The 22,512-nt window shown below is 44.1% G+C and overlaps 2 protein-coding genes across 17 annotated transcripts in view; one reads left to right on the top strand and one right to left on the bottom strand.

Moving 5' to 3' along the window:
- Positions 1 to 4,257, top strand: part of LOC106581184 (synergin gamma) — a 49,831-nt gene extending 45,574 nt beyond the window's left edge. For 7 of the 15 annotated variants that reach the window (XM_045703787.1, XM_045703786.1, XM_045703785.1 and 4 more), the window contains 2 exons: positions 1,618 to 1,650; positions 2,960 to 4,257. In XM_045703787.1, coding sequence (XP_045559743.1) covers positions 1,618 to 1,650; positions 2,960 to 3,091 — 165 coding nt within the window. In that variant the 3' untranslated portion in view covers positions 3,092 to 4,257. Of the gene's footprint in view, positions 1 to 1,617 lie in introns of all 15 variants that reach the window. The other 8 variants (XM_014163080.2, XM_045703779.1, XM_045703777.1 and 5 more) reach the window with 4 other exon arrangements.
- A 4,577-nt stretch (positions 4,258 to 8,834) lies between these two features.
- LOC106581186 (dual specificity protein phosphatase 14) lies at positions 8,835 to 20,331 on the bottom strand. 2 transcript variants are annotated; one of them, XM_014163081.2, is made up of 2 exons: positions 19,993 to 20,331; positions 8,835 to 11,005 (listed from the first exon to the last, which is right to left on the bottom strand). In XM_014163081.2, the coding sequence occupies exon 2, from the start codon at positions 10,881 to 10,883 to the stop codon at positions 10,254 to 10,256; it is 630 nt and encodes a 209-aa protein (XP_014018556.1). In that variant the 5' UTR covers positions 10,884 to 11,005; positions 19,993 to 20,331; the 3' UTR covers positions 8,835 to 10,253. The 2 variants fall into 2 exon arrangements, with proteins under 2 accessions (XP_014018556.1, XP_045559730.1); XM_045703774.1 differs by lacking the exon at positions 19,993 to 20,331 and adding an exon at positions 17,741 to 18,029.
- Between the last annotated feature and the right edge of the window lie 2,181 nt (positions 20,332 to 22,512).

Here is a 22,512-nt window from a genome sequence, read left to right as displayed (position 1 = left end):
TCCAAACTGCCTCTGGAAGCAACGTCAGCACAAGAACTGTTCGTCAGGACCTTCATGAAATGGGTTTCCATGGCCAAGCAGCTGCACACAAGCCTAAGATGACCATGCGCAATGCCAAGCGTCGGCTGGAGTGGACTCTGGAGGAGTGGAAACGCGCTCTCTGGAGTGATGAATCATGCTTCACCGTTTGGCTGTCCGATGGACGAATCTGGATTTGGCGGATGCCAGGAGAACGCTTCCTGACCCAATGCGTAGTGCCAACTGTAAAGTTTGGTGGGTGAGGAATAATGTTCTGTGGCTGTTTTTCATGGTTCGGGCTAGGCCTCTTAGTTCCAGTGAAGGGAAATCTTGATGGTATAGCATACAATGACATTCTAGACAATTCTGTGCTTCCAACTTTGTGGCAACAGTTTGGGGAAGGCCCTTTTCTGTTTCATCATGACAATGCCCCCGAGCACAAAGTGAAGTCCATACAGAAATTGTTTGTCGAGATCGATGTGGAAGAACTTGACTGGCCTGCACAGAGCCCTGACCTCAACCCCATCGAACACCTTTGGGATGAGTTTGAACGCCGACTGCGAGCCAGGCCTAATCGCCCAACATCAGTGTCCGACCTCACTAATACTCTTGTGGCTGGATGGAAGCAAGTCCCCGCAGAAATGTTCCAACATCTAGTGGAAAGCCTTCCCAGAAGAGTGGAGGCTGTTATAACAGCAAAGGGGGGACCAACTTCATATTAATGCACATGATTTTGGAATGAGATGTTTGACGAGTAGGTGTCCACATACTTTTGGACATGTAATGTATCTGCTATCAGGCTAAGCAACAGATAGCATCTAAACATAGTTTGTTACTTGGGCTCCCAAGTGGCGCAGCGGTCTAAGGCACTGCATCTCAGTGCAAGAGGCGTCACTACAGTCCCTGGTTCAAATCCAGGTTCTATCGTATCCGGCCGTGATTGGGAGTCCCATAGGACGTCATTGTAAATAAGAATTTGTTCTTAACTGACTTGCCTAGTTAAATAAATACATTAAAAATAAACTTGGAGACTGCAACAAGCTATAAAACTCTGTGATAATTTGAGTTTAATGCTATTTTCTCCCAATGATAAATGCTAATGAGTGCAATTATTCTCAAAAGTAGAAGTGTGCTTTTTTTCCAAAGAATCATTTATGCATTATTATTCATAAATGTCAGATTCTGAAATATCTCAAGGATTTGAAGTGATTTTTCAGTTTAATTTGGTTATGACTTTCTCTGGAAAAGGCCAATAACATTAAATCAAGTTTACTTGGCAGTGGGCGCCTAATTCCATGGGTTTGCAGACTGCACAGTATTTCTCTCAAATCTATTGCGGAGTCTGGAATCCTGCTTCAAAGATGCCCATCCCTGTTTATTGGAAAATGAGATGGATGATCGTAGTGTGGTACTTTAGATTCTTTCACTTTGGGGCTCTTGAAATGTTCTGGAGACGGGTTGCTCTTTCACTTCCTTTGGTGTACCAACGTTCCGTTCATACTGACGGACTGATCCTCAGTTATTGTACAGTTTCACTTTGCTTACTCAGGACAATGCATGAAACCAGGAAAATGCTGACACCTCTTGTGCTACTTACAGGCACTGGCTAAAGACCATGACAAGAGGTTAAGGGTAAGGGTGTATTTCACTTATTTTCGCCTCTTAAGCAGCAGTAGACTGTAGCCTACACCTTTATTCATTTGCATTAACAGGTGGTGTTTCTAGTCTGGAGCCCTGTAGCACCATGAGCAGCACTGTCCTCTTGGTTTCCTAATGGTGGGTCATTAACCTTTAGATTACAGTTAGAATTAACACCTAGGATTAATCATGCTGACCTTTCATTTTGGTCTTATTCTACCATCCAATGGTCTAACTCTCCCAAGCATATCCTCTCTGCAGCACTTTCTACTTTTGTTCTCGCCCACATTACATGTCTGTTGGCACGATCATGTTTGATGGGTAAATTGCACATAATCCCGGTTCTGCAGGCAAGGACTGGGGAGATGGAGGTGAGGGAGAGGTGGAGAGGGGGTGGGATTGAAGAAGAGAGGGGAGAAGGAGACAAGGGGTTATGCCTTTGTGTTCTGTTCTTTCTTTTTTCACTCTTCCTCTCCAACAGTCCAGGCTTTGGCACACGGGATAAATAAAGGTTGGAGGAAAGAAGTTGGATGAGGCAGATGGAATGAGAATACATTGTGAAACCTGAGTGTGTGTCGGTGTATGTGAGAAAGGCAACAGGTGTGCGCAGCATAGTAAATGTACTGTAAATGGTTTGTGAGCATGTGGACAGGTATGAGTATACTATATGGTGTGTGCGTGTTCCCAGGTTGTTGTATATGCAGTTTGTCTGTCTGGGAGGATATGATTCACCACATTCTCTTTCATGCTTTAGCTCGGATATTTCATCAGGGATACAAACACTTAAACTGCACAACACCAACATTAGCATCTCCTCCTTATCACCAACCTGCTGCTACTGCTGGGCTCAGCTAAATGCAAGCTCACGTAACAGCTCTCTGCCCCTCTCAGTTCACTAAGTTTATTTTCTCAACGGCTATATTCAGATGTTATGTGGGAGTGCCATTCAGCTATCTCGATAGATTCAACTAACTGTCAGGAGATCGAGCAATGAGCAACACTCTTATTGATCAGTAGACAGAGCATTGTGCCAAACATGAGTCATATTTTCAAAGGGTCAGTTCTTGTTGACCTCTTGTTTGTGTGCCACAGTGGAGATATGCAGGTTAAGCTGCCCACAAATCCCTGCTTCTAGCATTACTCTCATAGATGAGTTATTTAGTTCCTGTTGATTTATCTTTACCACTGCTTTCTATTTGTTAGCCAGAGGTACTGCCAGGTTCATCTGTTCATTAACTATTCAGTTGAACCTTGTTGTCCTAACCATCACCCCCATTTCGCCCTTATTTGACCCTTCCGCCAGGCTTTCAACTCAGAGACGGACAACTTCAAGCTGCTGTACGGGGGCCACCAGTACCACGCCAGCTGTGCCAATTTTTGGATTAACTGCGTGGAGCCCAAACCGCCGGGCCTCATTCTGCCCGACTTGCTCTGAGCGCCGGACAACGTTGCCATGGCAACGTGCGCCGGGTAATCAACACTGGCGAGGTGCGGCAGCCGGGTTCTCCCTGCACACCGCACAGCCTCTCACCTTGGGCTGCGAGCACAGATATCACAGAGCGAGAGAGACCTCAGAAGTCACTGGAATTCTCTTTATTTATTAGCCTTCTATTCTCTCCTTTTCCTTCTCTCTCTGAGGTAGTCTCCATGCTCTTTGCAGTGGTGAAGAAGTGCAAATCTGCTAGTTTGTACAAATTCAAGGCTTGACACAGTAAAGCCTGTTCTGTATCATAATGTATTGTAAAATTGTACTTTATTAATGGTGTCATTGTTACTTTTTTCCTTTGTCTGGTCTCATATACAGTATAATGCAATGTAAGTTACAGGATGCCTTTTAGCATTGATGTTTGTGACTTCTCTGGCAGGCTTGATTTATTTTGGGAAACAGTATTCAGATAATTAACCAATGTTGTGCTATGTTAACCCAATGGAGGTCTAGTCCCTATGTCAGCAGGAGAAAATGTGGACAGTGATATGAATAGGGTTGTGGGTCTCAACACTTTCTGTAATGCACTCTTTCTGTTCTCAACAAGTCCATAAGAAACTATTAAAACTGCAATATACTAACATTGAAGGCTGAAGAAACTTGGGAGACAAACTGAGATGTAAAGCGATCTGTTTCCCATGATGTCACTTGTATCATCACACTGCTGGTACTGAATCACTGACGCTCGGGTCTCTAAAAGCATAGTCCATGGCTGTTAACATTTTAATTTATATTTACCATTTTAAGTATTGTGTGACATTAACTGCTTTTTAATGTCTTTGTATTGGTGGATAGGGACTGCTTTATCTAAATGAATGTTAATGTGCTGTTTGAACATTTTTGTGATACTGGGACTTGAAAGGGAGTCTTAATTCTTAAAGATTGTTGGCTGTAGGTTTTGTTTTTCTGTCTTGCTGTGCCAGTGTGTATATACTCACACTGATGATGGGGATGTTTTGGCAGATCTAAGTCTTGAATGAAGTCAACTGATTATGGACTACTATTTCAGCAGCACTTTGTGTGGATTACAGTATCATAATATTGTAATTACAATGACTAACTGTAATGTGAAGTGATGATATTTACATAAATAATACATTGATGCATAAATTCAATACTTTTCATGGTCATTGATCAAGTCATCAATTAATGTATTACCTGGAAGCCTATTACCATACTAATCAATTCTGCCGAATTGTTTTTAATCTTTTCTGATATAATTGAGAAGGTTGGTTTGAATGTCAACATGAATCCTGAAGGCATTCTATTGTCCCAATAGCACCAGTCGTTTAGTCTGTACCAATTATGTTCAGAATCTATTGCAGCAATATATAAGCAGTACTTCTCCTAAAATGCCAAATGGATTGAGATTCTCACCTTTTGTATTTCACTCAATAGCATGCTTTTTCTCAGACCAGAGAGGCCTCATCTCTATCACTTTGTGACCAAATGAAATACATTATCCTCAGACAAGCCTGCTGGAGGACAGCGTGCTAAAACAATCAAATGAAAAGATGCCTACAGTGGCACCATGCATGGAGCCAGTCTCATTATCATTTCTGTCTCGTGTGTCCAGGACAGGTGTGTGTGTGTGTGTGTGTGTGTTCTCCAACATACATTTTATCTCTCACCATTCCCTAATTGAACATCCTGCTGAAAATGAATTCCTTTCTCTGTCGTGTCCTCTACTCACTGTGAGCTGCCGGATTACAGAAAATTACAAATCAGTGATTGAATAATAAGGCTGTGTAAATTTGAAATGCATATCCACCCGTCTCTCCCCATGTCCTGTCTTCTTCATGCCTAGTATTGTCTGCAGGGCCGTGCCTCAGAGGATCACCTCAGGAGGATTGGTCTTGAGAGATGGGAGTGCTACCCTACTGTATTGACTGCTATTCTTCAGCTGCAGGCTCTTTCATATTTTTTTATTTCAATATAAATAATTGCCTTTATCCTTAATTCTCTAGTGAGGATTTGTATTACTTTGGTGTCCCTAGATAATTCGTTGGTCTTTGTAGTCCTATTGGCCATAAAAACTAGTGTTCACAGCCTAATCTGGGTGATATTTCAGACTAAGATGTAGTTTTGCAGATGTTCAAAGGCTTAAAGGGCTCGAGATCTGTGGAGATTTTCACTTGAGTGTCCAAGATCTTGTACTTTGAAATGAATGATTTGAAAACCTGTTCAGTTGACCAAGTCTGGTCAAATATGGGTATTTGATGAAGCACTGACAAGATTTGTCATATCTCCTATAGACACTTTCAATTGTTCAGTTTAACAATGACAAGATGGAACTATTAGAATTCCTTACTATGTATTAATCATTCATTTATTATAAATGTTTTCTTTCAAATAGATAGCAGTATTCAGCATCTATGTCCTTTCTATAAACGGATCCAGACAACCCAGTGAGGTAGGGCCATGGATTTAGAGCTCCTCAGTGTTCATTCTAAAAGAGAATGGACAGATGAGTGAAAGCCAGTCTCGAAGAGAGGCTAGAATCACAGTCAAACGCTGGCTGATAAAGAATGACTTCATCCAACCCTGCTTAAATTGAATTACTTAGTCTCTCTCTCTCTCGATTGAACTTCAATCTTTAACTATATGACTATGGAGAAGGAGCAATAATTCTGCAATCGGTTCCCGAAACATCCATGATTGTCGTACCAAATGGTTTTGGAATGAACACAGAGTGTTTCGTAATGGACAAATATATCAAATCAAATTGTATTTGTCACAGTGCTTTGATGATGCTTGGGCTATTCCTCACCCATCACATTCTGTCTCCATTTTTTATTGAGTTTAAATTTCAAATGGACATGAACTCAGTCTATCATTCATACAATACACTCTTTCTCTCTCTCTTCCTCACCTCCCTCTTCCACCATTTTTTCCTCCACAACACCCGCTTGCCACAGAAATTGATTACTGTGCCCAGGCATTGATTCAGTGTTAATATTCATCACTAACAGCACCGTTGCCATTGGTGATGGTTACCAAGGTTACTGTAGTTTTAATTCGCTGTCAAGGTATTGTCACACAAAGTGACCCCCCCCCCCCACCGTGTGAGGATTGATTGCTGCTTTAGAAAATCATGTCCCTTTTAGGCAGTCTTCTCTTATGCCATCAATGGTGTGACAAGCGTGATTATTATTTGTCCGAATATTGTGGCTATGCTCTCGTCTGTGCCTGGTTATTAAATAGAAAAGCATGATATATACCAGGAAAAAAACAGTATGAGCTGCTTTAATTAAAATGGATTAAAAGACAAAATTAAACCACACCTGTTATACAGATGTAAGATCTTAATTTGATCACTATTTTGAGAATTTACTTGCACAGCAGGAAATGCAAACTTGTAGTGAAATCAAGGTTTAAAAAGGCTCCTAGAGTTTGTAATTTACACTTTAACATTTGAGACTTGATTTTCCCTACCGTAAAATGTATCAACCTCTACAAAAATATCCATGAATTATAATGCACATAATTAATTCACATTTCCTGTTGCTGAATGATTATTTTCCTGCTGTAACAAACTGACTCAAATTAAGATCCTACACCTGTAGTGTTCAGGGCATCAATTCAAGTTCAAGGCTGATGGAATAGAAACGCTTTCCTTTTTTACAGAGATGCGATGCCTCATAACATAACATTACTACTATGTTAGTGTCATGAGAAATATTATTTGCTTGTTCACATCATTTGCATTTAATCATATTCTAATTTAAAGTGGAGGATCTTCTAAGAGACAAATTTGGTGTGGGTGCAACCTTCCAAGCTCTGCGGAGCATAATAATCTGCAGGCAGGTTGTTGTGAGCTCATTTGCCAGTCACATCTCCTTCCTACAGCCTAATGACATCTCATCCAAGTTCATCACAGCAGTTTGTTCCGCATGGCCCGCACTACGGCACTGTTGCCCAGTCTACTGCCTTTGATGTTCAGGGTGATGTTGATCGCTCTGCTTACTGGTTTCCTGATTAATAGTCATATTCTGCTGCTAATGAAAGATGTGTTTACTCTAGGATGGCTAACTATTCCCTGAGAATCAGAGAGACATACACACACACACATACACAGAGCGTCGGTCCATTGGGGAAAGCAAGCTGGTACAGAAATGTATCATTTGGGCCCATCCCTCCTGCATCTTCATCATGCCTGGCCTGTCATCTGATGGAGCCAGTGTCTGTGTGGTTAATGGTGTTTATTGTGTAGACCATTCTGGAGATCCCTCAGTAGAATGGGCCACAAGACAGTTCCCATCACTGTCTGTCTGGTTCTCTGTGGCCATGCCAAATGAAAATGAATAGAACGTTTCTGTCACATGAAGACTTCTCTGGGGCAAATGGTTGTGAGTAACATCAATAGTTTGCGTCCCAAATCAAATGACAACCTATTCCCTTTCTTGAGCACTACTTGCGAACAGACACCATCGGGCTCTGGTCAAACAAAGTGCACTATATAGGGAAAAGGGTGCCATTTGGGATGCAACCATGGTCTTCTGTTGAAGGAGCAGGTGTACAGAGTGTACTTTTATATCAACCTCTCTATTAAAGACGTTTAAAGTCACAGAAACACAGAGAGCACACGGTTAAGTTGTAGGAATGTGTATTTTGAAATTAGCCATGAAATTCAATCATGTTTTACAGCAACTTCTTGTTGCTATAGAGAGCCATGTTATAATCATTCCAACCTCACTGTTGGCACAGCTGGATAGCAGGACTTTAACAGGATCTTTCAAAAGTGAAAAATGCTGCAATTATTCTAAACTGATTGTCCTGTTAACCTCATTACGTCTTTATTTGCCACTGGTCTGAATAATATACCTGACAAACAATGTTTCTTACAAATGAACGTGAGTATCACTATGAATATTACAATGACTGTCTACATGGTCAGATACAATTAACTGATTAGCTCTCAAACTGACGATGACTTTACCAACACCAAGGATGAATATTGACCATTATCAATCAAATAAAAAAACAAGAGTACCCAAAATCACGCTTCAGCCCAGCTAAAACAAAAAAGGAATCAGGTGCTTCAGTGAGGGACTTGAAAATCTCCCCCAAATTCTTACCGAAACATTCCATATACAAAACATTAAGAACACCTGCTCTTTCCATGACATAGACTTACCAGGTGAATCCAGGTGAAAGTTATGATCCCTTGTTAAATCCACTTCAATCAGTGTAGATGAAGGGGGGAGAGGTTAAAGAAGGATTTTTAAGCCTTGAGACTATTGAGACATGGATTGTGTATGTGTGCCATTTAGAGGTTGAATGGGCAAGACAAAAGATTGAAGTGCCTTTGAACGGGGTATGGTAGTAGGTGCCAGGCGTACCAGTTTGTGTCATGAACTGCAACGCTGCTGGGTTTCCCATGTGTCAAGAATGATCCACCACCCAAAGGACATCCAGCCAATTTGACACAACTGTGGGAAGCATTGGAGTCAACATGGGCCAGCATCCCTGTGGAACGCTTTCGACACCTTGTAGAGTCCATGCCCTGATGAATTGAGGCTGTTCTGAGGGCAAAAGGCAACTCGATATTAGTTCCTAATGTTTGGTATACTCAGTGTATATATTATATTTTGTATATACACTAGTGCAGTCACGCTGTATCTGGATCCATTATGTTACTCTGCTTCAGTACTATTCCATATTTACAAGGCAAAGTATAAACTGACAATAATGCATATCAGTAATTTATTTTATTTTGTCATAAATTTCGAACACAAACAGTTACATTAGCTTGTTAATCATTCAATGCCTTAGGGTATGAAACTAAGGGCTCTATTCAATCCGTATCGCGGAAGTTCAGAGTTACAGCATAATACAAATGTATGTTTATATATGTTCTCAGAGACTGCATTCACGGTAAACGCTGCATAATCAGAAATGACCTTTACATTTCTATTGCACAATCTGTAAGGCTTCAGCGATAGATTGAATAGAGCACTAAATTCATGTAAACTTGGCTTTCTGGTTACGCTTGTGACAAGGGCATTGTTCACTTGCTACAGTAATATTAGTATTTTATTTAAAAGCTTTTCGTGTATAGAGTATAGACTTCTTCCAAACCCCCAAAAAGAGGAAGGTTTATCAATGACAGTACACCAGTTAAGCCCAGGACTGTCTGGTTGTATTCTTTCTAGGACCTCTTTTCACTTAAACATCAATATGAGGCAAAAAGAGGGAAATAGAAAGTGTTTCTCCCAAGCCCCTAACACAGTACTGTCTTCCTCTTAACAGAGGGTGGTGACATTCTAAAACAGCATAATATTGTACAATATTAGTACCAGTACAGTATATTCTGCAATACCATCCCCATAGTAAATAGGGACCTTTAAGTGTATACACTAAACCTTAGATGTCTTGATTAAAAATGTGTATACACTAACAGCTTTAAATATTCATTGGGCACCATATATTTTCTTTTCTTGATTTCGAATATCTCCCAAGAGCATAATTCAATTTGTCAAAACATTTCTGTACAGTTTTAAACTGAGAACAGGACTGCTGCTAGTTCTCACATTAAAGACAACAGCAAAACTGGCACGAAACTATCACATGACTTTACGTCGGGACTGGACTTCAGTGAGTCACACCGCTGCCTGTCAGAGTCTAAAGCACCACCTACACCTTCCCAGAATGCTCCTGTTCTTTGGAGTCTGGGGAGTCAAGCTAGACTCCAAAGTCACAGTCTGGGTCTGGCCATTTCAGCTGATCTGGGGTCTGGCTTGGTTGTGGTTCTGTTACTCCTTTGGTCCTGAGGATTCTAGACTTAAGGTGGCCTTGCTCCCTCTCAGAGACAGACAGACGGGGGTTGATGCGGTGTAGTGTAGCATCACCCACCAGTAACCAGTCTGCAGTGTAGTGACTGATTACTAAGACTCCCTCCATCCCAATGCATTCATTAATTAAGCTTCACATAGACAGACAGTCACACGCTTCATATCACTCTGCATCTCTGGCTGGGGGAACATGCATGAGCTGGCAGCCCTGGAGGACTGGAGGGGAGAAGGACTGGGATGCAACAGAGTCGGTCATCCGCCCTGCTCACTCTAATCTCCGTCTCCTTCCCTCCCATTGGCGAGGCCCCAGCCCTCCTCTACAGGCCCCAGTAGGGTGACAGATTCCTGCGCTCCCGCTCGTAGACGTCAGGTATCACCCCGTAGGGTGTCTGCACCATTTTCACAGAGTTCCTGCCAAACAGCTTCCTCTCGTAGTCGATGAGCTGACGCCAGAAGCCCCCGTTGGGCCGGATGACTGGCCGGCGGGACTTGACCCAAGCGTGGGCCTCGGCCAGAGACACACGGTGGTACTTCATCAGGTAGGCCAGGCACAGGGAGGCTGAGCGGCTCACCCCTGCAGCACAATGCACCAGCACGGCCCCCCGCTTTCTTCCCACACTGTGGATCTTATCAGCTATGCTGTCGAAGTACAGGGAGAGGGGGGAGTGGGGCATGTCCGCCAGGGGTACCTTTACATACTCTACGTGGGGCCAGTTGAAGTTGGGCAGCTCGATAGTGGCGTTGACCACGCAGGTGATGCCCTTGGACAGCAGTAGGCTGCGGTTGGACGCCACGTTGCCCCGGCTCAGGAAGAGATTGGGGGTGATCTGGGCGATGCCCCCTAGCAGACTGCTGTTCTCTGTGAGAAGCCTGGGCACGGCCGTGGGCACCACCGAGCTGCGGTGGTGGTGATGGTGGAAAAAGCTGCCTTGGCTGCGGGAACCCATTGGAGAATAGAGTAAGAGTGACAGGAGAGTGGTACAGAGAGAGCAGGAGGAGGAATAACAGAAAAGTCTTCAGTAGCCTGAGGTCATGTTGGAACAGCAGAACCAGACAACAGGAGATTCACCTGAAACAACAAAGGCACACATCCCAATTTCAGACCAAATTGGGCATCAGTTTTTTCCATTTATATATATAAAAAAATGTTTTCATTCAGACTGGCAAACATACAGGTAACTGTCAAAATAAAGGAAACACCAACATATAGTGTCTTAATAGGGTGTTAGCCACCATGAGCCAGAACAGCTTCAATGCACTTTGGCATAGATTCTACAAGTGTCTGGAACTCTATTGGAGGGATGCGACACCATTCATCACTTGGCGCCAATCCAGAATCTCTCATAAGTGTTCAATTGGGTTGAGATCTGGTGACTGAGACAGCCATGGCATATGGTTTACATTTTTATGCTCCTCAAACCATTCAGTGACCATTTGTGCCCTGTGAATGGGGGCATTGTCATCCTATGGGGGCATATCCATGGTAATCAAAATAATGGCCTGCCCAGCATGTTTTATACATGACCCTAAGCATGATGGGATGTTAATTTCTTAATTAACTCAGGAACCACACCTGTGTGGAAGCACCTGCTTTCAATATACTTGGTATCCCTCATTTACTCAAGTGTTTCCATTATTTTGGAAGTTACCTACACAATTACATCAGATGGTGCCATTAAAGCTATTTGCAATGACTCATCAAATTAGGTTTATGGATCTTTCTGGATGACCTTGTACTGTGACAGAACAGTTCTGTGTATGGCAAATGTTGCGCCAAGTCATCCATCGCTTTTCCAGGAGAGAGAGATGGGTGTGTGGCCTGCAGTGCCAGTACCAGCAAGGGTCTTTTTACCCCCTCAGGTAAGGTATGGTGGTGGGTCAGTGGCTGTAAAACGCCTCGAAGGCATATATGGAGGGGAGCCAGAGAGCCAGATGCCCCATCACAGCACAGGAGAGGCTAACAAGAACAAACTGAACAACACAGTAAACTAAACAAATACACTGGGCTGGGGACTTATTCCTTTAACAGTCTCTCCCTGACTCCCTCTGTCTCCCTGACTCCCTCTGTCTCCCTGTGTCTTCCTGTCTTCCTATGTCTCCCTATGTCTTCCCCTTTCTCTCCCTGTCTCCCTATGTCTCTCCCTGTCTTCCTCTGTCTTCCTCTGTCTCTCTATGTCTTCCCCTGTCTCCCTCTGTCTCTCCCTGTCTCCCTGTGTCTTCCTGTCCCTCCCTGTCTCCCTATATCTCCCCCTTCCTATGTCTTCCTGTCTCCCCCTGTCTTCCTGTCTCCCTCTGTCTCCCTATGTCTCCTTCTGTCTCCCTATGTCTTCCTGTCTACCTATCTACCTCTGTCTCCCTCTGTCTCTCCCTGTCTTCCTATGTCTTCCTGTCCCCCTATGGTGTACACAGGTATTATTACTACCTCTGAGGGTTTAGAGCTTGAGGTAGTCACCTCATACAAGTACTTGGGTGTATGGTTAGACAGTACACTGTCCTTCTCTCAGCACATATCAAAGCTGCAGGCTAAAGTTAAATCTAGACTTGGTTTCCTCTATCATAATCGCTCCTCTTTCACCCCAGCTGCCAAACTAACCCTGATTCAGATGACCATCCTACCCATGCTAGATTACGGAGACATAATTTATAGATTGGCAGGTAAGGGTGCTCTCGAGCGGCTAGATGTTCTTTAACATTCGGCCATCAGATTTGCCACCAATGATCCTTATAGGACACATCACTGCACTCTATACTCCTCTGTAAACTGGTCATCTCTGTATACCTGTCGCAAGACCCACTGGTTGATGCTTATTTATAAAACCCTCTTAGGCCTCACTCCCCCCTATCTGAGATATCTACTGCAGCCCTCATCCTCCACATACAACACCTGTTCTGCCAGTCACATTCTGTTAAAGGTCCCCATAGTACACACATCCCTGGGTCACTCCTCTTTTCAGTTCGCTGCAGCTAGCGACTGGACAGTTTTATCTCAATCTCTTCATTCAAAGACTCAATCATGGACACTCTTACTGACAGTTGTGGCTGCTTTGTGTGATGTATTGTTGTCTCTACCTTCTTGACCTTTGTGCTGTTGTCTGTACCCAATAATGTTTGTACCATGTTTTGTGCTGCTACCATGTTGTGTTGCTACCATGTTGTTGTTATGTTGCTACCATGCTGTGTTGTCATGTGTTGCTGCCTTGCTATGTTGTTGTCAAAGGTCTCTATGTAGAGTTGTGATGTCTCTCTTGTTGTGATGTGTGTTTTGTCCTATATTTATATTGTATTTATTAAAATAAAAATAGAAAATAAAGTCTCCCTATGCCTGCCTATGTCTCCCTATGTCTTCCTGTTTCCCTCTGTCTTCCTGTCTCCCAATGTCTCCCTTTGTATTCCTGTCTCCCTCTGTCTCTCTATCTCCCTCTGTCTTCCTATCTCCCTCTGTCTTCCTGTCTCCCTCTGTCTCTCTATCTCCCTCTGTATTCCTGTCTCCCTCTGTCTCTCTATCTCCCTCTGTCTTCCTATCTCCCTCTGTCTTCCTGTCTCCCTCTGTCTCTCTATCTCCCTCTGTATTCCTGTCTCCCTCTGTCTCTCTATCTCCCTCTGTCTCCCTCTATCTTCCTATCTCCCTCTGTCTTCCTATCTCCCTCTGTCTTCCTGTCTCCCTCTGTCTCTCTATCTCCCTCTGTATTCCTGTCTCCCTCTGTCTCTCTATCTCCCTCTGTCTCCCTCTATCTTCCTATCTCCCTCTGTCTTCCTATCTCCCTCTGTCTTCCTGTCTCCCTCTGTCTCTCTATCTCCCTCTGTATTCCTGTCTCCCTCTGTCTCTCTATCTCCCTCTGTCTCCCTCTATCTTCCTATCTCCCTCTGTTTTCCTGTCTCCCAATGTCTCCCTTTGTATTCCTGTCTCCCTCTGTCTCTCTATCTCCCTCTGTCTCCCTCTATCTTCCTATCTCCCTTTGTATTCCTGTCTCCCTCTGTCTCTCTATCTCCCTCTGTATTCCTGTCTCCCTCTGTCTCTCTATCTCCCTCTGTCTCCCTCTATCTTCCTATCTCCCTTTGTATTCCTGTCTCCCTATGTCTTCCTGTTTCCCTCTGTCTTCCTGTCTCCCTCTGTCTCTCTATCTCCCTCTGTATTCCTGTCTCCCTCTGTCTCTCTATCTCCCTCTGTCTCCCTCTATCTTCCTATCTCCCTATGTATTCCTGTTTCCCTCTGTCTCTTTCCTCTGTATTCCTGTCTCCCTCTGTCTCCCTATGTCTCCCTCTGTCTCCCCTATCTTCCTATCTCCCTTTGTATTCCTGTCTCCCTATGTCTTCCTGTTTCCCTCTGTCTTCCTGTCTCCCTCTGTCTCTCTATCTCCCTCTGTATTCCTGTCTCCCTCTGTCTCTCTATCTCCCTCTGTCTCCCTCTGTTTTCCTGTCTCCCTATGTCTTCCTGTTTCCCTCTGTCTTCCTGTCTCCCTCTGTCTCCCTATGTCTCCCTCTGTCTCCCTATGTCTCCCTTTGTATTCCTGTCTCCCTCTGTCTCTCTATCTCCCTCTATCTCCCTCTGTCTTCCTGTCTCCCTATGTCTTCCTGTCTCCCCCTGTCTCTTTCTGTCTCCCTATGTCTTCCTGTCTCCCCCTGTCTCTTTCTGTCTCCCTATGTCTTCCTGTCTCCCCCTGTCTCTTTCTGTCTCCCTATGTCTTCCTGTCTCCCCCTGTCTCTTTCTGTCTCCCTATGTCTTCCTGTCTCCCCCTGTCTCTTTCTGTCTCCCTATGTCTTCCTGTCTCCCCCTGTCTCTTTCTGTCTCCCTATGTCTTCCTGTCTCCCCCTGTCTCTTTCTGTCTCCCTATGTCTTCCTGTCTCCCCCTGTCTCTTTCTGTCTCCCTATGTCTTCCTGTCTCCCTCTGACTCCCTATGTCTTCTTGTCTCCCTCTGACTCTCTATGTCTTCCTGTCTCCCCCTGTCTCTTTCTGACTCCCTATGTCTTCCTGTCTCCCCCTATCTCTTTCTGTCTCCCTATGTCTTCCTGTCTCCCTCTGACTCCCTATGTCTTCTTGTCTCCCTCTGACTCTCTATGTCTTCCTGTCTCCCCCTGTCTCTTTCTGTCTCCCTATGTCTTCCTGTCTCCCCCTATCTCTTTCTGTCTCCCTATGTCTTCCTGTCTCCCCCTATCTCTTTCTGTCTCCCTATGTCTTCCTGTCTCCCCCTATCTCTTTCTGTCTCCCTATGTCTTCCTGTCTCCCCCTATCTCTTTCTGTCTCCCTATGTCTTCTTGTCTCCCTCTGACTCTCTATGTCTTCCTGTCCCCCTGTCTCTTTCTGTCTCCCTATGTCTTCCTGTCTCCCCCTATCTCTTTCTGTCTCCCTATGTCTTCTTGTCTCCCTCTGACTCTCTATGTCTTCTTGTCTCCCTCTGACTCTCTATGTCTTCCTGTCTCCCTCTGACTCTCTATGTCTTACTGTCTCTCTGTCTCCGTTGGCCTCCCTCTTCCTTCCTTTGTTTCTCTCCGCCTCTCTCTGTCTTTCTCTGACTCACCCTGTCACCCTGTTTCTCTCTGACCCTCTATATCTCCCTCTGTCTCCCACTGTCTGTCTCTCTCCCCCCCTGCCTGGCTCTACCATATGGACATTAGTCCTCTGGAGGCAGATACACAACGCCAGCTCCTCCAGATCTCCTACATACAGATCACATCGCTACAGTCTCTGATGAGTAAGACCCTTCATCCATCTGCATTTAAATTGAAGTTAGTTATCTGGGGGGAGCACAGAGCTTAAGGCACTACTTCACACACTGTTGCACCCGTCGTGCGTCATCCCATCCACACCTTGCACACTAGCCGGGGGAGCTGTCTCTCTCCCTCTCTGCCACAGTCTGGTTAACAAGCCACACGGATCAAATCAAACACATTAAATAGGAATTAAATCTGCCGTCTGTGCTGAAAGCACCTGCACACCCCATGTCACCCTCCACCTCAATGTGGTTGTTCTCTGAGGCTCTCTCTGTATGACACACACACACACACACACACACACATATCATAATGCCCGTAACCAGGACTGATAGCGCCTGCTGTCTAACAGAGAGCTTAGTTTTAATGGTAGTAACAGGAATATCCTTCTGCTTTAGTGCACAGCACAGGAATGTCATTCAGCCTGGGGGCTGAGGCTGCATTCCCATCAATGAACCTATATGGCCCAGTTTGAGCAAGTTGTTTGTCTCCCTTATCCCCTTGCCTTCCCTCCCTCCCCAGGACTAACACACATCCTGCTATCCTATTCCCCTCCGATGCTAACTGCAAAGAAATCTATCTTCTCAGCCTGGTCACCGAATCCCTTGTTCCCGAGCTACCATTCACTCTGGTCTGCACCTTGACTGTTCACACATGCAGTGGTTGCCACGGAACACTTAGGTGCAGCTGACCACAATCTTTCTCACAGTTGCCGCTGGTGATAAACCAAAAATACCTGCAGTGACAGCAATACTAGGAACAGTTTATGACTGTGTATAGACAGATAGTGACTGATTCAAAATGACATTTAATTGGAGAAAGGGGACAGGATATGCCAGAGGCGTCATGCCCATAGGGGGCACAGAGGCACGTGTCCCCTCAGATTTGTCCTCTTCTTTTTATTTATTTCATCTTTATGAACCAAAAAAAAAGTCGTTTCTCTGTAATACTTCTATCCACCGAGCAATTTTATGAAGTTGGCTTTAGCTAACCAAGATAGGTTGGGAGATTGGGAACCTTTCAGGTTGTCAATCAAGTTAGAGTAGCTAGCTTGTCTAGCTATCTTATCTGGCATGCCTGCTGGCAAGGCTGATAGGCTTTAGGCTTTTGAAGAAATTACTGAATGTACTGAATAAGACTCACATTCCTTTCAATCTTTTACCAGATTTTAGAAGAGATGGAGAGAAGCATAATAAGCACCAGTCAGGAGGATACAAACAGCTCCAGAGGTATGCTTAGATATGCAGAAAAATACATTTTTGACATAGTATGATAATGATTATGGCTCTAGATTGCAGGAAAAAGCTGTTTCAGGTGTTTGAAAAAGCAAAATTATCCAACCACCTCCTCGGCATGTACGTTGTGCGCCCTCAGATCTTTGGGGTACATGACTCCCCTGGGACATACCACATACACCGACTGGCCGGAGATTCATTTTGTGCGTCTTTTTTTAAGGCTAAGTTTAGTCCATAGTCAGGATAAAGGCAAACTGTTTTGCTGCAGTGACCTAAGCCCTGTTTATACCTGCAGTTAACATGCCTCCTTTGTCATGACCTGATCTTGTCTGTTTACACTTATAAGATCTCATCAAAATCAGATTGAAATGCGTCTTTAATCATCAACACTTGAAGATCAGGACAAAGGCTGCATGTTAGAACTAGGTATAAACAGAGCTCATGTGACCAGCGTGAGGCAGTACCTGTTGGCCAAAACAGCAGGGCAATGGAGGGAATGAAAAAACAGGAAATAAGCACAAAACTCCTGCCTGGCTCTTCCAAAGTGCTGATGTGCCATGGCACTGGCTTTGCTGACATTATCTCCCTCCATCCACATGGCTATTTATAACCGGCTTGGCCTGGGCAGAGGGTCTGAGGAGGCAGGGAGTGGAGAAGAGAAGCAGAGGAGGTAAGGAGGCTATGCAGGGGCTATCACAGAGATGAACCTACTATATGTTGGATAAGAGATGTCTCTCTGTCAATCGAATCTGCTCTGCCGTTTAATTCTCCAGAATAAATATGTCAGCGGAAAATAAAGCTGAGATGGAGGGAGCAGTTTGAGACATATTTACAGGACGCTTATAAAAGTGGTTAGCACCTTCCACAGTGTTATCCATCTGTCCATCCGCTTTCGAGGCACATCAGGGCCCGTTCTCACCACACATGAGGCCTGCCATGTGGCTGGTGCTTGACTTCACTTGGCTCTCCTACATCTGCATTGCAAACACACAGCCCATCACTCAGTGTGCGTTTCAGGGCCTGTCAACACAGGGCCCATCACAGATTCTCTGATGCACATCTCGACTCTCTCTCTCTCTCTCTGCATGGGGAGATTCCGCGCCGGTCTGGTTCCACCTCCGACAGCACGAATGGGGAATCTGAGCGACATTGCAGAGAAAATGGAGGCTCATAAATTGGCTCTTCTCCCACATCAAATGTGGACATTCGAATCCAGATCTGAACTGGGCATGTGCAGCTAGCTTAGCAGCTCAATGACAATCACACCTGCCGGACAAGACGTGTTTGAAAACACCGAAAATTCCTGAATCAACAAGTGGCTGTCTGAATGGAACAGAGAAGGATGTAAGCAGCAGTGTGCTGTTCTCCCACAATGCAATCCATATTAATTCACCCTCATAGACATTGTTCCCACAGAGTTACTCTTTATTCTATCGCTAAATGGGTGCTGTGAGAAACTGTACACCTACCCAGAGCCTTCTATGTACAATAAAGGGCTCTGCACCTATACGTTTAGCTGATTCTGATATATTTTTTTAAAGATGATATATTGGTACTTACACCAGATAGATGCGTAGAAAAGTGTTGTTTTACCGGGTCAGCCATAGATTAGTGAACCTCTTCAGCCTAACTTGAAGTGCTAGATGAGAATCTGGTCTGGTTGGTTATGTATGTTTTCCAGTATATCAGAGATGACACCTCACACTTGTGGTCAGGGTTAGGATATCTTGGCACCTGTCTGAGCAGAGTACCACCTCCCTATGGCACCAGCGCCTGGTGCTGCTCATTCACACCACCAATTTGTCGCCTGTCTGTGGAAGCTGCCGTGTAACCAGCTACACAGGGAGTCCAGCTCTGGGGTTTTAAAGTCCCTCTCTCTCCCAGGTAGAGAAGTTGACCCCAGCCACCTGCAGCACCAGCTCATTTAATGACAGGACATTATGGAGGAGTGACCATAAGATAAGGCTATGTTTAAATGTTGTTGTTTTTTTGCCTATGCTGTTTGATTTGTTCAATGTATATCATTTGATCCCTCTCTCTCTAGTCGATACAGACACAAAGAATGAACACATCCGTTGGTTGTTGTAGCAAAATACACAGTATAAATGATATGATAGGTATCACTGTATTTATAATGCATTTACTAACATGGAGAGCCTTTGTTGCTGCCCTATGGCCAGCTGGCATGATGGGCGTGAGTGAGTGAGTGAGTGAGTGAGTGAGTGAGTGAGTGAGTGAGTGAGTGAGTGAGTGAGTGAGTGAGTGAGTGAGTGAGTGAGTGAGTGAGTGAGTGAAAGAGTGAGAGAGTGAGTGAGTGAGTGAGTGAGTGAGTGAGTGAGTGAGTGAGTGAGTGAGTGAGTGAGTGAGTGAGTGAGTGAGTGAGTGAGTGAGAGAGTGAGTGAGGATTGTACAATCTCCTACTATTTTTATGTCCCAGGTATAGTATTAGCTGTTATGATCAGACTATGGCATTGTACAGTATTAAAAAAGAGGTTGGAGATACATGGAAAAGAGGATACTTCATTTCATATGGAAGGTTGTTTTATTGAGTAGTCATCTCCTTTTCATCCCTTCTACTTTCATAGAGAGTGGAAACCTCAACCTGTGTGTATGTGTACGTGCACGTGTGTGTGCACGCTCGTGTGTGTGTGCGAAAAGTGAATATGTGTGCGTGTATGCCATGTGTTGAACAGTATTCCAGTAGACAACAATAATACAAGGACTTATGATTTCTGTAATGTCTTGTAAATTACACAGTAGTCTATTTGATTGTAGGGCAAACACATTATTCCCCTTTTAGTCACACCAAATGAGCAGGGTATGATAAAATAACTACAAATTATGCAAATGAATTGCGAATGTATATAGAGCATATAGGCTTGATAACATGTTTTGGTCTCTTGACTTATAGGCTACTGTCAGGCTTTGATAAGCAGTATATCCTACCTTCTCTGCTTCCTATAAGATCATGTAGAAAATCATTCAGAAAGACATGCATAGGCTATGCTTTGCATAATATGTGAGTTTTACATAAAATATTATCTTCACAAGAATAAAACAAAATCTAGATATTTGATCTGTGGGCTAGCATAGAGTATAAAACCAACTTACCAAACCACTTTACTTTGCCTGAGGCGGTGATTTTCCAAGCGCGTTGCTAACACCACTCCAGGCAGATGATTAAAACTCTGAACATTAGGTAAAGCAGAGAATTCACACAGTCGTAGCCTTGTGGGAAATAAAATAGAATATTAATGAATAATTATGTAACAATATCACTAAAATGTCAAAGTGAGCAGAAAGAGAACTCCATGCGAATGAAATGTTTTCAGCCAGCTCTCCAACGTTCGCGCAGCAACCGTGTCGCGCAGGAAAACATTCGGTACTGAAGCAAAAACCTAGGTGGTAGATTGAAGCGCCTCCCCTCTAAACAATGCAGTAGAAGAAGCTGTCAGACAGCTAGAAAGAGATGTTTACACTCCCAAACTGATCTCGGACTCGGAGGCATGATTGTGAATTAGGCTATAGTAAGGAAACGTTGAGTTTGGACCACTGAAATACATGCTTTGGTTGTGGGCATAATGCTGAAATGTTATTCTTCTCTATTGCAAAAACATCACTTTTTCCATCAGAAATGTCTTCATTGAGATGGGGCAAATGTCCTCACTCAGTCTGATCAGCTTTAGGGGGGAAAACAAAATGGCTGGCTAGTTCCAGATGATTGCCTTTGATGCAGGCAGAGATAATCTAGTGCAGTGTAACCTGCAATGGATAGGGTACAATAGGTTGGTAGTACCATACATTATTTTTCATGAAATGGTGGTGAAATCTGACTTGCTACTAGGTAGTCTACAGAACTTCACCTACATTGCATCACATAGCTGGTCACATGGGACATCTCTCCAAAAGGAAGTTCTCTTTGAAAACATAAACAGGAACAACTGCATCTTTTAAAAAATGTCACAGCCACAGGTCAAAGTAGGGCCGTGCGTTAAGAGCAACCAAAAGCAATAAAATGTTCTGCCATACTCTTTCATGCCTGTGGCTGCCATAGTTGACCGATGTCTCCTAATATAACTGCAAGGAAGCATACTTGAACTTGAAACTTTCCAAACCAAGACACAATGCCACAATGCCAGTGTTTGTTGTTTGTCAGAACAGCCAGTGGCCCTCATGGTCGGAGTTTGAAGGAAGAAAACAAAGAGAGAAAAGGTCAGAGGAAAACCTGATACCTTTAGCAGGAATCAGATCTGTGATGTCTATGTTATATCCCAAATGGCACCCTATTCCCTACATAGTGCACTACTTTTTGACCAGAGTCCTGTGGGTCCTGGTCAAAAGTAGTGCACTACATTAGGAAACGGGTGCCATTTGGAATGCACACAACCATAGACATCCCAGTCCTATGAATGCTGTTGGACAGTTACCAAGCCCTTGTGAAGGTCTGGCTGGTCTCATTAGGGGATTGAACGAAAGGCTCAGAGACATAACACAGGATGGAGAATTCCATGCACTACAGTGTACCGCTTGACCTTTTTCTGCCTTTGGGTATCCTTTCATTCTTCACATTACATTTGAATTAAGTGATTCAGGAAATGTAACCACAAACACACAATAACTGCAAGCAATGAGGTACATTTATTTCACAAAGACTGGACTCCAAAGGCCTATTACTATAGGCCCTATCCTGTGAGTAATCTGTTTGATTTCCTTGTAGAGCGGAGCAGACGGAGGCAGCCAAAGCTGTGAGCTGTGCTGAGGCAGTCTGCTGGCTGGGTGAGATGACCGTACATGACCCATGGCACAGCTCTGAGACCAGGCAGAAAAGCTGCTCCTGTAGGGCTTTCCATAAAGCCATTGCGATATACAAAGTCTGCATCCCATGTGGGACCGTAATTCCTATAAAGTGCACTACTTTTGACCAGAGCCTTATTGGTGAAGTAGTGCACTATGTATGGAATAGGGTGCCATTTGGGATGCAGTCAAAGTTAATGTTATTTAAAGAGATCCTGAGGGGGGTTTATCCTAGCCATAAACCCAAGCATGGTCCCTGCTCTGAGTCACTCCTAATTACCTTCAATGCTGATAATCACCAAAGTCAATCAACTGTGAAACAAACAGTGGTCTACCTGGCTGTGCAGCCACAACACAACACAACACTGGTGATTTAGAGCTGGCTGCCTGGCTAGATTGGATGGGCAGGATGGCAAAGAAACAAGGGGGAGGGAGGAGGGGGGAGTGAAAAGCTTTGTGCGTCCCATATGGTGCCCTATTCCCTATGGGCCCTGGTCAAAAGTATTGCACTATATAAGGAATAGGGTGCAATTTGGGACACACACACACAGGGAGTGGAAAGCTAGTCATACATTGTTCCTCTTTCTATATTGTCAAGTCATATTTCATTGAACAGGACAGGACGAGGTGCAGCAGGCAGATATTAACTCATGCTACATGTCAGTGCTTATCAAAGAATCACAAGAGAAATGCATTGGGAAAGGAGCAAATTGTGATAGCAGAGCAAATAGTAATGTCTGCCAATAGAATGAAGGAGATACAAGCCAGCAGTAAGATTTAATAAGGAGTGTTTGGACAGAGGGGGAGGACAACACTGAAAAAAGATAGAGGGAGAGT

Source organism: Salmo salar, chromosome ssa20 (assembly GCF_905237065.1).
Source record: "Salmo salar chromosome ssa20, Ssal_v3.1, whole genome shotgun sequence".
Classification (NCBI taxonomy): Eukaryota; Metazoa; Chordata; class Actinopteri; order Salmoniformes; family Salmonidae; genus Salmo; species Salmo salar.
Note: the sequence above shows the minus strand (reverse complement) of the source record. Positions and strands in the feature narration are given on the sequence as shown.

Coding starts and splice junctions, on each gene's coding strand:
- LOC106581186 (XM_014163081.2), bottom strand. CDS start 10,883: ATGGGTTCCCGCAGCCAAGGCAGCTTTTTCCACCATCACCACCACCGC.